Below are 14,637 nucleotides of genomic sequence, written 5' to 3'. Positions count from 1 at the left end.
ACTAAGGTAGGGCAATGAAAGACCATGCAGATGATATTGCCAATGCACTTCCATAGTCAATGCAGTCTTTGTGGTTTATGATGCTTTCAAGGCCTCTTTATATCGAAGTAGGGAAAAGTATGAACACTCGTTTAGATGGTCTCTTAAAATATTTTCTAAAAAGGCAAATGTCCTGTAATTGCTTCACAGAGCCGTCTTGTCTTCAGTATTTTCAGTAAGCAAGAAGGCATGACTATATCCTGGTCCACAAGGAACGTTGGCGGATGACAAAAAGTTTGGGACCTTGCACTCTACAGCAGGCTTCTCTTGGTCTGGGTGAAAAAGGACAGTGTATTTAGGGAATTGAGTTAGATGGCTGTTAGTTTTTCATAACTTCTCAGAGATGTGGAAATATTAACTTCCATATCTGGTATGTTGTACTGAAGTCTTGAAATTCTGGAAGTGGTTATTAGGTATTAAACAGAATCTAGTAGCTATTCTTGTTAATGCTGGTTAGCATGCAGGATTAAAGAGAGACATCGCTGCTTACAGAAGAGATGATTACTGGTCATTGAATTTTTCTCATTAGTGGCACACTCTTGAATAAGGTCAGGACAGAAATGAACTTTTGGATGACCTGAGTGGATCTTGCTTCCCCTCTTGAAGCCAGAAAAAAAACCTGAATAAACTTTCATCTCATTCCCTGTGCTACTTTATTTCCTGGTGGTAGCTAGACTTAGAAGTTGAAATACTGAGAAATATTTACAGTATTTCCTATAATACAAAATTTCAATCATATGGAAATGGTTAAGATTTCCTGCAGGTATGATTTCAGTTACTGAATTAAAATTATTAAAAAATAAAATAAAATTCCCTTATTTGGACTATTCTTATCACACCAGAACACCTTTTGGTTCAGTACCACTGAGCAGGCTACTGCCAGCCTAGAGAATAGCTTTGATGTAACTTCTATTTTAATAGGTTCTGCAAAAATATATGCAGTTTTTGGGGGCTTTTCCCCCTGTGTAGTTAAGTGATATTGTTATTTAAAAACAAAACAAACAAAGTCCCAACAAACACCCCCCTCACCCAAACCCTTAAATGTTATCAGTTCAGTTTGTTCCTTAGTAGATGATTACACAATTTCGTTGATAGGCTGGAACTGACTCCACAGTGCCATGGTGGCCTACGTTTTGTTGAGTCATAATGGTTGCCAGAGCTAAAACTTGTTGTTTTCTTTCCTTAAAAAAAAAACATGAAAAATATCTCATTTATCATGTTTTTTATTACATCTTTATGCAGGTGGTCTCCATACCAGGAGACGAGCCTGATTGGGCAGGAGACTGGAGCCCCGAAGGGGAAACGGGCGTCTCCTACCCCTATTGGGAGGGTTGGCAGGTACAACATGTGGTGTTATGTGAGTCTATGGGAGCATCTGATCTTCTTCCCCCCTCACAGCGTGGGAAAGTTTCCAGTTCCAAAGCACCAGTCTGGTCTCCGTGTGTGGCTTTCTCCATAAACGGTGGTGTGGAAGTGTAAAGCATGCAGCGCATGTAATTTAAATCTCGAGCATGTGCCAGATACTCTTATCATTCTCCAAGTGGACATGCATGGAAGAGCTTCGTAAAGGGGCTCTGTCTGGGCCTGTCTTCTAAATTTTGTTTTGCTTTTCATGTATTCTTTTTCCTTTTGATGTAGAACTCATTAAAGACTTCAACACGGCGAAAGAAGAGAACATCTTTTAAAAGAAAAGCCAGCAAAAGAGGCAATGAAGTAAGTATTCAAGTGCTTTGGAAATCAAACTCCTCTTGTTTAAATATCTAAATGAAGACTTTAAAGTTAAATTTTTTTTTACTACAATGTTTGATATATTTTTTCCACTGGAAAATTCCACTCTATTGAATTTGTTGTGAGAAGAGATCAGTTTTGATAAAACTTGTATGAGAAATTTGTGGAGTTGATTTTTTCAAGAAGCAACATACCAGACTCCGGAAGGACCAGCAGCCTAATGAAACAGCGTTCCCTTGGGATGTAAGAGACTCAGCTCAGACCCTTGGTTTCCTCTAGGCAGAGCAGGGGTGTGAAACTGGGGTTGAGAAATCCATGGTGAGTGCACTGATGCAAAGGTCTGGTCCAGTTCGAGGGTATCTCCCCCAGGAGATCTCATATTGGAAATATTTTGTTTCTGTGAAAATTGACATTGGGCCACAGAGAAAGAGAAAACAGACGAATGATCTGATGGCTTGATTTACCACATAGCTTATAGAAGACCTTGTTTCCAGACCTTGCTTAGTGGTTTAGTTATATAGATGAACACCAGCCTCATGGAGAGAGGTGGAGGGAGACTCGCCTCTGCATAGCCAGAGTTCTCTGGTTAAGGACCTCACTTGGGTGGTGGGAGGACTGCAGACCAGAAACTTGAATCTGTCTGTCACAGCCCAGGAGAGTGCCCTCACTAGTGGGCTCTCTGATATCCTGCAAGAGTAGGGAGTAGGGAGGCAAATAGCTTCCTTATTGACATGTCGTGTTTGACCTGTGACATTTATTCAAAGGTGGGAGGGCTGGCAAGGCCAAGAAGTCAACAACAGATCAACTGCAACTAAGTGCTGATACAACTTGTCTGTTAGATGGAATTCATGAAATAGTTTATCTCATTCTGTTTTCCACTGGAAAATTTTTCGTATTAAAAATGCCACTTTATCTGACGCATGATTAGCACTGTGTGAATAATTGTTTTTTTGGGAAATAACATTGAGTAAAATTTTAAAATAGTTTTGTGCTGGCCTGAGGTGATTTTTTCCCCCCCTCTTATCTTCTTACTCAATTGTCTCAGCTGGATAAATTAGTCCCAGCTGAGCACCCCATTAACTTGGCTGTACTCTTTTCGGTACCTGAGGTAGTTTTGTCAGAGCTAGGTTGGGTTTCCTGCACGTTATGCCAGGGAAACATACATAGCTTGTACTCAAGCTGTTTCTTGCTTCTGTTTCTCAGGATAACAAAGGTCGGCCATTTGTGATAAAGCCTATCTCCTCTCCGCTCATGAAGCCACTGCTGGTTTTTGTCAATCCAAAAAGTGGAGGGAATCAGGTAAGAACATCATCTGGATCCAGGTCACAAAGCTATCATTTAACAAAAGTTTCTGCAAAAAAGTATAGTTTTTGGTGAGTTAAACAGGGATAACTCTACGCAACTGAACTGCAGTCCTTAGAAGAGGTTCTTGCTGTTGAATGCCCTTTCCACTTTGATGGAATTGGTGGGAGGATGGATACTTGAGCAGTTGTATTCCTACCTTCAAATTCTTGAAAGGAATCTAAAATGGTAGTTCGGAGGTTTTCAGAAGACTTCACCTTTCCACAGAAAATGTAGATTGTCAATGAAGTCTTAGACTTTTATCCAAAAAGTGATTTAATTTTGCAAGGAAAGCCTAGTGAAATTAGTGAATGTGAAATGACACATTCCAATGGCATTTAAAAAAATCATTACTGGTGTTGTACTGTACCATAGAGAACCAGGTTTCAGTGACTAACATGATCATGCAGCAGACTTCTTTCTTAGGGTTCTTGGAATTAAAACCTATCCAAGTGAAAGTTTTGCAGATTTGTTCTGCCATGTTTTGAATATAAAATAATCTGAGTGTTTTTTGATAAACAAAGCCCTCTAGTTGAAAATATTGATGTAAGACATAACAGAGGCCTGTAGTGCATGGAGAATAGCATAGCTGCTTCTCACTTTCTCCTCTGTTAGAAGAATTAGGGAGGATATCAAATGAAACTGCTAAAATAATGATTCAAAAAAAGGAAAAAAATTTGGTCCTTCTCACAGTGTGTACTTCAGCTGTGAAACTCCTTGCCATAGGATGTTGTGGATGCTAAAAATTTACATGGGCTGAAGGAGAGATTTGGAAGAGGAAACCCTGAAAATTACTAAAGTCTTGGACCCACCTCTGGCTCAAGAGTTCTGTGAACTGCAAGTAGCTGAGGCTGGGAGAATACCTACAACAAACATCACATTTATTTTCTCTGTTATCATACCTTTCCTAGGCACTTCGACAACTATTCTTGCTTCCGCACTTAGGGGAAGGTGTTAGACAGAAAAGCCGTCCCTCAGAAGGGGTAGCTATCCAAAATTTCTGACTTGCACCTCCTAGGCTATGTCTGAGAAGTATTTTTGAATTACTTTGAAGTACAAGCTGGTCCCATGGGGTTCTTAAGCCTCTTCTGCTAGTAAAAGATCCTGCCACTTTGTGTCTGGGCAGAACATGAAGAAAGGGAATTGAGTACCCGGAATATGAACCAAAGAGTTTTAGAAGGCAGAAATTATATCTTTAAGTGATGGGCTGGCCGTGCTGCACAGAGTGAGGGAGCACTGGGGCAACTGTAGCCCGGAGTTGTTGGCCCCTACTTCATTAGATGGTAGAGGGCTACAGTTATGAGTGTTCATGGTGGTGATGGTGGAGGTCAAAGCAGTGTCATTGCTTGGATGTTGTGCAGGACACTGTTCAATGTGATGGTAACTTTGCCCACAAGCTTGTTCAACTTCTTGCTGTCATGGATGGCTGAGGGTGGTGTGTGATAACAGAGATTTCTTGTTGCAGGTGGTGAGAGGTAGGTGAATAAGTTGCCGTGGGAGCTGAACCTTTGATCTGATCCTGAATGCTTGTTCTTATGAACCATTAGTGATCTGTGGTGTAAAATTTAGTCTATAAGTATACATATGTACTCTGCCCAGATTGGTGTGTTGCTATTCTATAGAGCAGTCATCTGCTATGCCACTTTCTTTTCCTCTTTTTTCTGGTTTGTTTGCTTTGTAAAGCACAGAAGAAAGAAAAGCAGTCCAAATACAGTGAATAATGAACACTATTATTTTTAATAATCATAAATCTATTAATAACTTCCCTTTGATTTTTCTCTTTTCCCAGGGCACCAAGGTTCTCCAAATGTTTATGTGGTATTTGAATCCACGCCAGGTCTTTGATCTCTCTCAGGAAGGGCCAAGAGATGCGTAAGTGCTCAAGACTTCAGTGCTGCAGACCATAAATCTTATCAGGACAGCTGTCAAAGGTCTAGCTTGCATGGATTGGCGGATAGACTATGTATTGGGTTTATGTGTCCAGGTTTTGGTAGTGGGGGTGGGGGTGGGCTGCAGCGGTGGCTTCTGTGAGAAGAGATCAGGAGCTGCCCCCATGTTAGAAAGCCAGTTCCAGACAGCTCCAAGATGGACCTGCTGCAGATCCCACAGCGCCTGACCATTCCCTAGTGGCTGATGCTTCTTCACGGCTGAGGCTTTCAGTAACACTGAGGGTTTTTTATTTTTATTTTTCTGCCTCCACTCACACCCTTAATAATGAATATTCTAAAATGCAATAAGCAGTGGTTAAACTGTCACTTGGCAAAATGCAAAAAAGTGCCGGAACTATTGTTCTGACTTTTTTTTTCCCTTTCTTTTCCCTTTCCCTCTCTTGGCCAGGCTGGAGCTGTACAGAAAAGTGCCAAACCTGCGGATCCTGGCCTGTGGCGGGGATGGGACGGTAGGTGGCTGGCGTCTGTTCATTGCCAAGAGACTAAATTCCTTGTAGTTGTGGGTTTCCCACCTTGCAATGCCTACTTGTGAAATCTACTTTAAAAAATTTTCTGTGTGCTCTGGCCTGCATAGTGATAGGACCTTGGACATTAGGATCTGGCCCCATCTGCTTTATGCATAAAGATTTTGTACAGCTTAAAAAAATAAAGACTAACTTTGCTGGCCTCCTCTCCCTATTTACACATATCTGAGGGTCTAGTAGGTTAAGTCAGTGTCTGGAGGCCATTAAATCTTCATTTCTGTTCCTTTCTGCTATCATGTCCATGATGTCTGAGTACAGTCAAATACGGTCTCCTCTGTGCCTAAAGAAAGTGAGTTTCCCCACTTTCTTTACAAAGCATCTATAAGGAAGGATATTGCATTGATCATACTACTAACCTGGCATCTGGCAGATCTGGGGTGAGTATTTTTCTTTGCTACTAAATATTTATGTGTTCTTGGGTAAGTGAAAAGGGTCAGATCTTTAAAGGATTTAGGCATCTTCAGCTGGAGACAGGCTCTGTGGTTCAGGGCCTGGAGGCCAAGAGTGGTAACAAAAGCATTACTCTTTCCAGTACTTAGGAATATTGTAAATCTCAGTCTGTGCCACTGAGCGCTTAAATACAGTTGAAAAACTGACCTTTAAGCTCTGTGAAGATCAGTTCCCCAAACATGCACTTGATAATAGTTGTAGCCATAAGTATGGTAAGGAAAATGCATTACTGGTTGCAAGGTGCAATGGCTGGCCAGAATAGATATCTGTAGATATTTAGAGTGTGGGGAGAGTTGTGGGATGGTTGTTTGTTTGGTGGTTTTTTGTTTGTGGGTTTTTTTTTTTTGTGGGTTGTTGGTATGTTTAGCTTTTTTTTTTTTCTTTCGTAGTGAGCTGAACCAACCTGCAACCCATCTGTGCTTGAATTTCTGGGGGAACTTTCTGTTCAGCTTCTGTAGGTTCTTTTAAAACACCAGCTGTAGGGGTTATTAATACCAGTGCTTCCTCTTCAAGAGTGAAGAAAATACATCATTTGCCTACTGTCTTGCTGGTACCTGAGAAAATAATATACTACTGAATTGTGAATGTTCCTTGTGGAACCTGCAAGGCATTGCTTTAGCAGGAGACATAGTTGCAAAAGAGATTTTAAAGCTGTTTCTGAAAGTCTTTGCAGCAGCCAATATTTTAATAGGGAAAAACTTCATCCTGAAAATATTAAAGTAGAAATGAATGCAACTACATTTAAGCCTGACCATCTTTTGTTTTCCCCTTGCTGAGCAGTGCAAGCGACAGGTGGCAGCACCTTCTCATTAATATTAGCGGTGCTCTGCTGTTAATTTTGCTGCTGCTCAGTTTGAAACAAATTAATATCTAGTTATTCCCAAAGCCATTACATCTAGAAATGAAAAATCTGGCTCAAATGGACTTAGTGAATATTCAATGAGACCAGATGTTACCTTGTATTATTGAGGTGACTCAGAATTTATTGTAACTTTTTCATCATTGCTGCTTGCTGTTCCTTTCCAGGGCATAAGTGGAAAGCTTTGCTTTCAAAGCAGTCAGGAGCTTTCTGTTTACAGGGAAATTATAATCATTGTCATCCTTGATTATAAAGCTAATGCGCAAGGCTTAGAAATGACTTCAAGTTAAATAGCAATGTTGTACTTATAAATTAGTAATTTGAAGTTTCTGTTTATCAGTTAAAAACATTTACAGAAGTGGTAGGTATTGTAATGCTACCTGCACCAGTGGGAGGCTGAGGCACAGGTGTATGGGTTAAGTCAATGGCAATGACAAAGGGCTAATGACAAAAGACTCTTTAAGAAGTCCTGGAACCAGTGAAGTTTCTGAATCTTTATTCTGTCTTCTGTTACCAATACTGACAGATTTTTTGGAAGGTAGAGGATTATTTATCCCTGAAAATCTCTTAAGGACTGTACTTAGTCCTACCATAGTGCCTATGATAGATCTTTGTTGACATCCAACTTCACAAGAGCTATAAGGGATTCACATGACTGTTGTGAGATAATGAGGTCTAATGTGGGTTCACATCCCAGATGAATGCTTTAATAATTGTACAACTGGTTATGATAAATAACTGTCTGATAAATGCAATTTATACTCAATTAAATTTCAAGAGACTTGGAGAAAGACATACCCTAGAATACCAAATAGGGTGGTGGTTGCTATACCTATCACGCTACCCCCTCTCCAGACCTTCAAATTCCAGCTGTGGTTTTCAATGCCCATGGTAGACTGAGTACCTTTTGTGAAGCTCCAGTTTTATCCCAGTTTGGGGTAAGAATCTATCTGAAATCATGCTGATGGGAAGTTGGGGATTTTTCTTCCCCAACTGTGGAAGGAAAAATCCTGTCCAACTGCACTGAAGTTTTCAGTTATTAATGTCTTATTTAAAAGCTCACATTTCCAGTAGAGACTTCAACTCTGAACATCGGAAGAAAAATGTGAACAGGAAAAAAATTCAGTCAAATTTTATCTTATGCTTATTTTTTTCTTAAATATTTACTTAAAAATGCAGCACAGGTTCTTTCACAGATTTTTTTTTTTGTAGAAGTGAGAAATAGTTTAGGAAATAGTCCTATTTTCTTGTAATCATAAAAAATTTCAGAATATTTTCCACTTGCAACTCCTATTTACCCCCTTGGAAATTACCATTTAATGAAAACAAAATATTTTACAGTAATTTGTTCCTTCTGGCTAGATTTCTATTTAAAAGTTTTATGTAGCCCAGAAAATAGGGTCAGGAGAGAGAGAATCAGCTTTCTAAAATAATCAATAGTTTACAATACAGAAGAGCCAGATTCATTGTTCCAACCAAAAGTCTTCAACCCTGACATTACAGTTTGACTTTTACTCTAGTCTTTTAGTCTTCTATTTATATATATGTGTGTGTGTGTATAACTAGAATCTATATATTTCACGCTTTGCACTGAGTGAAATAATTCAGCACTAAGGTCTCTTGTCTGGGGAGTAGGAGGCCTGTGGGCAAGTCCATGCTTGACTTGATCTGGACCCTCTGGTCCAGTGCCAGGACATGCTCTAAGATACCATGCTGTTTTAATGTGTCTCTCATGTCTTCTTTCATGACAATTGTCAGATGTTTAGTTTCTTTTAGCATAAGGGCACTTGAAAAATTTGTCTTTAATTTTCCATGTTATTCTTCACTCATTTATACATACAATATTTTTCAGAGCAATAGTTAGGCAGCCTTAGCCAGGTGTAATTCTCTGTGTTTTCATTTCTTGCTTAAAGAACAGCAACTTACGTGCTCCCTTTCCTCAGTAACTCTGTGTGCTGTTAAAAGATATCCAGTGTTTACATCCCACCGCTCCTGCTTGCACAGGAGCTTCATGAAAACTGTACCTGTTCTCTGAAAGGTGAAACTTCACATGGGACAGTTGTAGAGTTCAGATATCCTCATTTTTCCTTCTCCCTTTTGTTTTACTTGGTCTTCTCTGTAAGGGGGGGATGTACAATCAAAATATGTCTTTTTTCTTTTTTCCACCCCTTTTAATTTTCTTGACTAACAGTTCTCTGCATTTCCCATTTTATAGGTGGGCTGGATCCTTTCCATCCTCGATGAGCTGCAGCTTAGCCCCCCGCCTCCTGTGGCCGTGCTTCCGCTTGGCACTGGGAATGACCTTGCCCGTACCCTCAACTGGGGTGGGGTAAGCACTAACTGGGATACCCTTGCATGCGGGCTCTCAACTTGCTGGTCTGATTTGGTTGTGTAGTAGGGTGAAACTTCATTTTGGCTGAAATAGCAGGCAGAGCTGTGTCCAAGGTCTGCTTCAGTTAGGCACGATGGTTTGGTTCAATTTCCAGTCTGGGACCTTGAATTGCTAATGATGCAGTTGTAACAAAAGCATACACAGATGTATTTATCTGGTATTTCAGGCCAAGTAATGAGAAGGATATATAGTCTTCTAATTTAAGCATAGTTTAAACTTTATTTCTCTGTATTTATCCTTGACTATACCACTGGAGTTACTCCAGGCAATTCAATTACACTGAGTTCCTCTCCTTATAGTTTTACTTTGCCTGCCCAAGACTTGTGTACCTCAGCAATAGCTTGTTGAAATGGTTGATATATAAAAATTTAGCAATATTTCGAGGTGTTCTTAGGAACATTTGATCTGGCCTCTCTGAAAGGAGGGAAGTCTGCCAGGAAATTGGTGGGTGATTTGCTTTGCTTTCAGTATCCGTGGTTGATACTCTGGTGACATTCCTTTGCTGTCAGGGTTACACAGATGAGCCAGTGTCCAAGATCCTGTGCCATGTAGAAGATGGGACCATTGTCCAGCTGGACCGCTGGAATCTCCAGGTTGAGCGCAACCCTGATTTGCCACAGGATGAGCTGGAGGATGGGGCACGTAAGGTTAGAGCATTCTTTTTCTCAGGGATACTATAGGATACTTAAGAGAGTCCTTGGATTACACCATAAGATGCACAAGTGGGGAAGCTCTAAAACTTTTTCATTCTCTAGTTGCATCTCTTCCTTTTGCTCTTTTCATGTGTCAATGCTTCCAGCGGTGTGTGGAATGTAATACACAGCAGCCATTTATTTGTTGTTTGTGAGTCTCAGATGCAAAGCACTTATCTCAAAAACTAAGCCCTGGCAAAAATCTCTGGCATTTTATCTGAAAGTTCATTGTTGTTCGTTGGTTTTGTGGTTTTTTTTTTTTCTCTAGTTAACCTGGGGTGGCAGGAGAAGCAACCTTGTGACCACCACTCATTCTAAATTAGAGAAATAAATCTAAAAACAGGATGTAGAATTTTATTCCTTTAGATTTTGCTAACAGATGCCAACTGTTTCCTACTTTAAAGTAAGGAGCAGTGTATTTCTGTATTCTTTGTGTGCGGGTCTCCATATGATCTTGATAGCTGAAGAATAGGATCACATAGTAATGTGTCATTTGGATTGGGGATGTTGAAAGTGTTGCAGTCATAAATAAAATTATTATGAACCATTTTGCTATTCTCAGTTATAATTTCCAGTTTACCTATCGGATTCTACTGTTCTCCCCACAGCCCTGCTGGGTGTGTGTAATGAAGAAGGGGCCAGATGTGTGCTTCCCTGCATCATGCATCTTCAATAGAATTAGGGCTTCTTGTCTGGGACTTGCATTGCTCCTGGTTATATATGAAGCAGGAAGAACACAGCTTGAGTTTCATTCACGATGCTGAGCTTGAAGTGCCAGCAATTAGGAAAACCTTTGTATTGACATGTTAAGTGAGCAGCATTATGGGAAATCTCAATGACAACATAAAGAAGCCTTTGATATGTTTACAAAGATACATATAAGATCATAAAACACTGTAGATGTGTCTGTGTTCTTTAGGCGTTTGTATCTGATTATTTTCCACAAGCTATTACTAACCTTCAGAGCAACTTTCTGCATACATTTCCCTAATATGTTCCACTTCCTTCTTCTTAGGTTTTCATGAGATGCCAGATTTAAAGTAGTTAATTCCTGGTGGAAAACATTTAATTCATGTTATTTTTACATGTCTTTTTATTATCATCCAATTACAGCTTCCACTCAGTGTCTTCAATAATTACTTCAGCCTTGGATTTGATGCACACGTTACACTGGAGTTCCATGAATCTAGAGGTAATAGGACCTTTTTATTTCCTTAGCCTTAGGAATGGGAAGCTATTTTATGAATTGCAAATGGAGTTGGATTTAACATCCTGTTCTTATAATTCAGAAGGAAATCTAGAACATAAATACACAAGATACAGACACAAGTAGGAAGTGATTTTATCATGAATTTCCAAGGGACTGCATGATTAAGTACAAGGAAAAATGGCATTTGCTAGAGGAAAAGGGCTAGGAAGATCAAGGTTTTTGATCTTCTAAAGGAGATATCAAGTACAGATATAAAGGAAGTATATGCTGATGCAGAAGTGTCAGAATAAGAGCAGGAAGAAAAACCAATGTGAGTCATGTGTCATTTTTCCCTCCAGTGTGGAGGTGGAGGGAGGAAAAAAACTGCAAGGCTGTGGAAGTAGCAGGGTAGCAGGAGGATAATTTTGTTTTCGAACTGAACAGCTGTTACCTATGGATGAGTGTAGCATAATATTGTTGGACTTGGTACAGACCCAGAGTGTCTCTATGCAAGTGAAAGGTTTTAATGAAGTCCACAAAACTGTCAGGAATTTCAGCTGTTGTAGCATCTTGTTTGTCCCCTTGCCGATGGCAGTTATACCACCCCATACAGATCCAAATGCGGCTTAACAGGTGGGCTTTGCACTAATGTAAACGGTCCTATTTATATGGTTTAGACAAGCACGCTGGTATAAACAAACCTTGTTGAATTGTCTGTGTTCAGCTTTTGGTCATTTCATCTTCCTATGCAGGTATTTTTTCTGAATTACAGCCTCCCTTATCTTCACTTTCATGCTATCAGAGTGTCATTTCAAGATTAAAAGATAGCACTCTAATGCCATGCTAAATAAAATGTAGGATACATGATTGAATGAGCTAATGAATATTTAATAATGTTTAACACTGCTTCAAGCTTTAGGAATAATAATGAGGGGCCACAAAAGGGCACAGGAATGAAATGATGACAGCTGTATGCATTTTTTTATAAATGCATATCACTGCGCATTGCTAATGTGACTGTGAATATATTGTATAGATGAAATGCATGGCTACTTTCTCACTTAATGGAGGCATTACTTAATAATGAAGTAATGGAGTTCTATAAAGAATAGATATTATTCCAGGGATGCCAATGTTTTAAAAATTTACATGGGTGAAAAAATACTTGGCAGAGCAAGCTGTGTGTCTGTGAGTGGGTATGTGTGGCCAGGAGAGCTTTTCATAGCACAAGTGTCTGCTCTTACAAGTCATTACTGCTGTTGCCTTCCTTACCCTCTCAAATTCTAAAATATACAAATGAGTCCTATGTGTTTCAGGAAAGAAAAGCTTGTAGCCTCGGAGGTGTCGCTGGTGTGTGGGTTTTATTGTTTCATGTTGAATTAAGCAGTGAAAACCAGATTCTCATCTCATTTACAATTGATGACAATCCAGAGAAACTTAGCAAAACTTTAACAAAGCCTAAAGCTCTTTCATGGCTGTTGCACTTGGTCCACTAAGATAAGTAGTTGTATGCAACTGCTTATGTGGAGCTATTGTAATCACATGTAGTTTTTAAACATACACCATGACCCCTCCCCTTCTCCCTGCTCCTCCCCACGCCAAAACAAAATAAATTAGATTGATTTGAACTGTCAGCCTATCAGGGCATTTTATGCAATAGAGATTGGTCCACTGTTATATTTAGAATAAGCCATGATTGCAGTGTCTCAGAGGAACGTGTACAAGTATGCGGCCTTTTCCATGGCAGCCCCTACACTTTTCTTGTGATTGATCAGATTGAGCCTTGAGGGTTGGCTCCAAGCCTTACATACTTAGCTCTGCTTCTTCAGGAAGTGTTCTGGGTAGCGACTCATTCCAGAGCCACAGTTTCCTCCCTTGTTGTCCTTACACTTTGGTGGATCAAGGGAGATGCAATTTACTTTACCCTGACTGACATGCTGTTTGCTCCCTCAGCTCTCCAGGACTGTCCATTTACAGGACACTCTGCCACCCTGACTCCCACACATGCACATGTGCGCACACATACGCAACAACACTTTCCTCTTCCTACTCCTTTGGTGGCTTGGGAAGGGTGAGGATAGAGTGAACATTGGATATGCAGTCATTAACTTATTTCTACAATCAAAATTGCTCTCAAACCAACTTTAGGCTCTATTCTACATCATGGTACTCCCTCCCTACCCATGTTCAGCTGCTATGTCAGAGGTAAAAGCAGATCAGTATGTTGAAAGTCCAAGACCTCAGAAAGGCTCCTTTTCTGATTATCCAGTTCCAAACTGGGGCTTTGGTTCCGGTCAGTATTTGTTATAAGATCCCTGTTAGAGCTAGTGCTTTGGTGGCTGCTGCCTGGAGCCATTGGGGATAACCACATCAGGGAACATGCAGCATGGGCAGTGAGCCTTCAGGACCCTCCCACTTCTTGGCATAGGGACGTAGAGACTTTCTGTAAAGAGCTGTGAGCTCAGTAAGTGAGATGAGATTTACTGACCAATGTGATAGCCTTCTATGATGGTGTGACTGGCTGGGTAGACAAAGGGAGAGCAGTGGATGTTGTCTATCTTGACTTCAGTAAGGCGTTTGGCACTGTCTCCCATAGCATCCTCATAGGCAAGCTAAGGAAGTGTGGGTTAGATGAGAGGACAGTGAGGTGTATTGTGAACTGGATGAACAAACAACAGAGCTCAGAGGGTCATGATCAACAGGGCAGAGTTGGTTGGAGGCCCATAAATAGCAGTGTTCCCCAGAAGTCTGTGCTGGATCCAGTTTTGTTCAAGGTATTCATCAATGACCTGGACAACGGGATAGAGTGTAACCTCAGCAAGTTCGCTGATGATGCCAAGCTGGGAGGAGTAGCTGATACACCAGAAGGCTGTACTGCCATTCAGCGAGGCCTGGACAGGCTGGAGAGCTGGGCTGAGGGGAACTTCATGAAATTCAACAAAAGCAAGTGTAAGGGCCTGCATCTGGGGAAGAACAACCCCATGAACCAGTACATGTTGGGGGCTGACCTGCTGGAAAGCGGCTCCATTGAGCAGGACCTGGGAGTGCTGGTGGACAGCAGGTTGGCCATGAGCCAGCAATGTGCCCTTGTGGCCAAGAAGGCCAATGGTATCCTTGGGTGCATAAAAAGGAGTGTGGCCAGCAGATCGAGAGAGGTTATCCTCCCCCTGTACTCTGCCCTAGTGAGACCACATTGGGAGTACTGTGTCCAGTTTTGGGCACCCCAATTTAAGAAAGACAGGGAACTGCCTAAGCAAGTCCAGCAGAGAGCTATGAAGATGATCAGAGGAGTGGAGCACCTTCCTTATGAGGAAAGGCTGAGGGACTTGGGTTTGTTCAGCCTGGAGAAGAGAAGGCTGAGGGGGAATCTTATAAATACTTATAAATTTCTGAAGGGCAGGTGTCAAGAGGATGGGACTGGACTCTTTTCAGTGATGCCCAGTGACAGGACAAGGGGCAATGGGCACAAATTGG

The 14,637-nt window shown here is 40.9% G+C and overlaps 1 protein-coding gene across 3 annotated transcripts in view; it reads left to right on the top strand.

The window, feature by feature from the left end:
- The window catches only part of DGKI (diacylglycerol kinase iota), a 221,507-nt gene that overhangs the window by 109,093 nt on the left and 97,777 nt on the right, over positions 1–14,637 (top strand). For 2 of the 3 annotated variants that reach the window (XM_075116925.1, XM_075116915.1), the window contains exons 9-15: positions 1,678–1,752; positions 2,971–3,066; positions 4,898–4,980; positions 5,446–5,506; positions 9,106–9,219; positions 9,792–9,929; positions 11,088–11,166. In XM_075116925.1, the coding sequence (XP_074973026.1) occupies positions 1,678–1,752; positions 2,971–3,066; positions 4,898–4,980; positions 5,446–5,506; positions 9,106–9,219; positions 9,792–9,929; positions 11,088–11,166 (646 nt within the window). Of the gene's footprint in view, positions 1–1,281; positions 1,378–1,677; positions 1,753–2,970; positions 3,067–4,897; positions 4,981–5,445; positions 5,507–9,105; positions 9,220–9,791; positions 9,930–11,087; positions 11,167–14,637 lie in introns of all 3 variants that reach the window. The other variant, XM_075116931.1, reaches the window with a different exon arrangement.

The sequence above is a fragment of the Phalacrocorax aristotelis genome, chromosome 1, assembly GCF_949628215.1.
Source record: "Phalacrocorax aristotelis chromosome 1, bGulAri2.1, whole genome shotgun sequence".
NCBI lineage: Eukaryota > Metazoa > Chordata > Aves > Suliformes > Phalacrocoracidae > Phalacrocorax > Phalacrocorax aristotelis.
The sequence above is the reverse complement of the archived record's forward strand: the minus strand, read 5'-3'. Positions and strand labels throughout refer to the sequence as shown.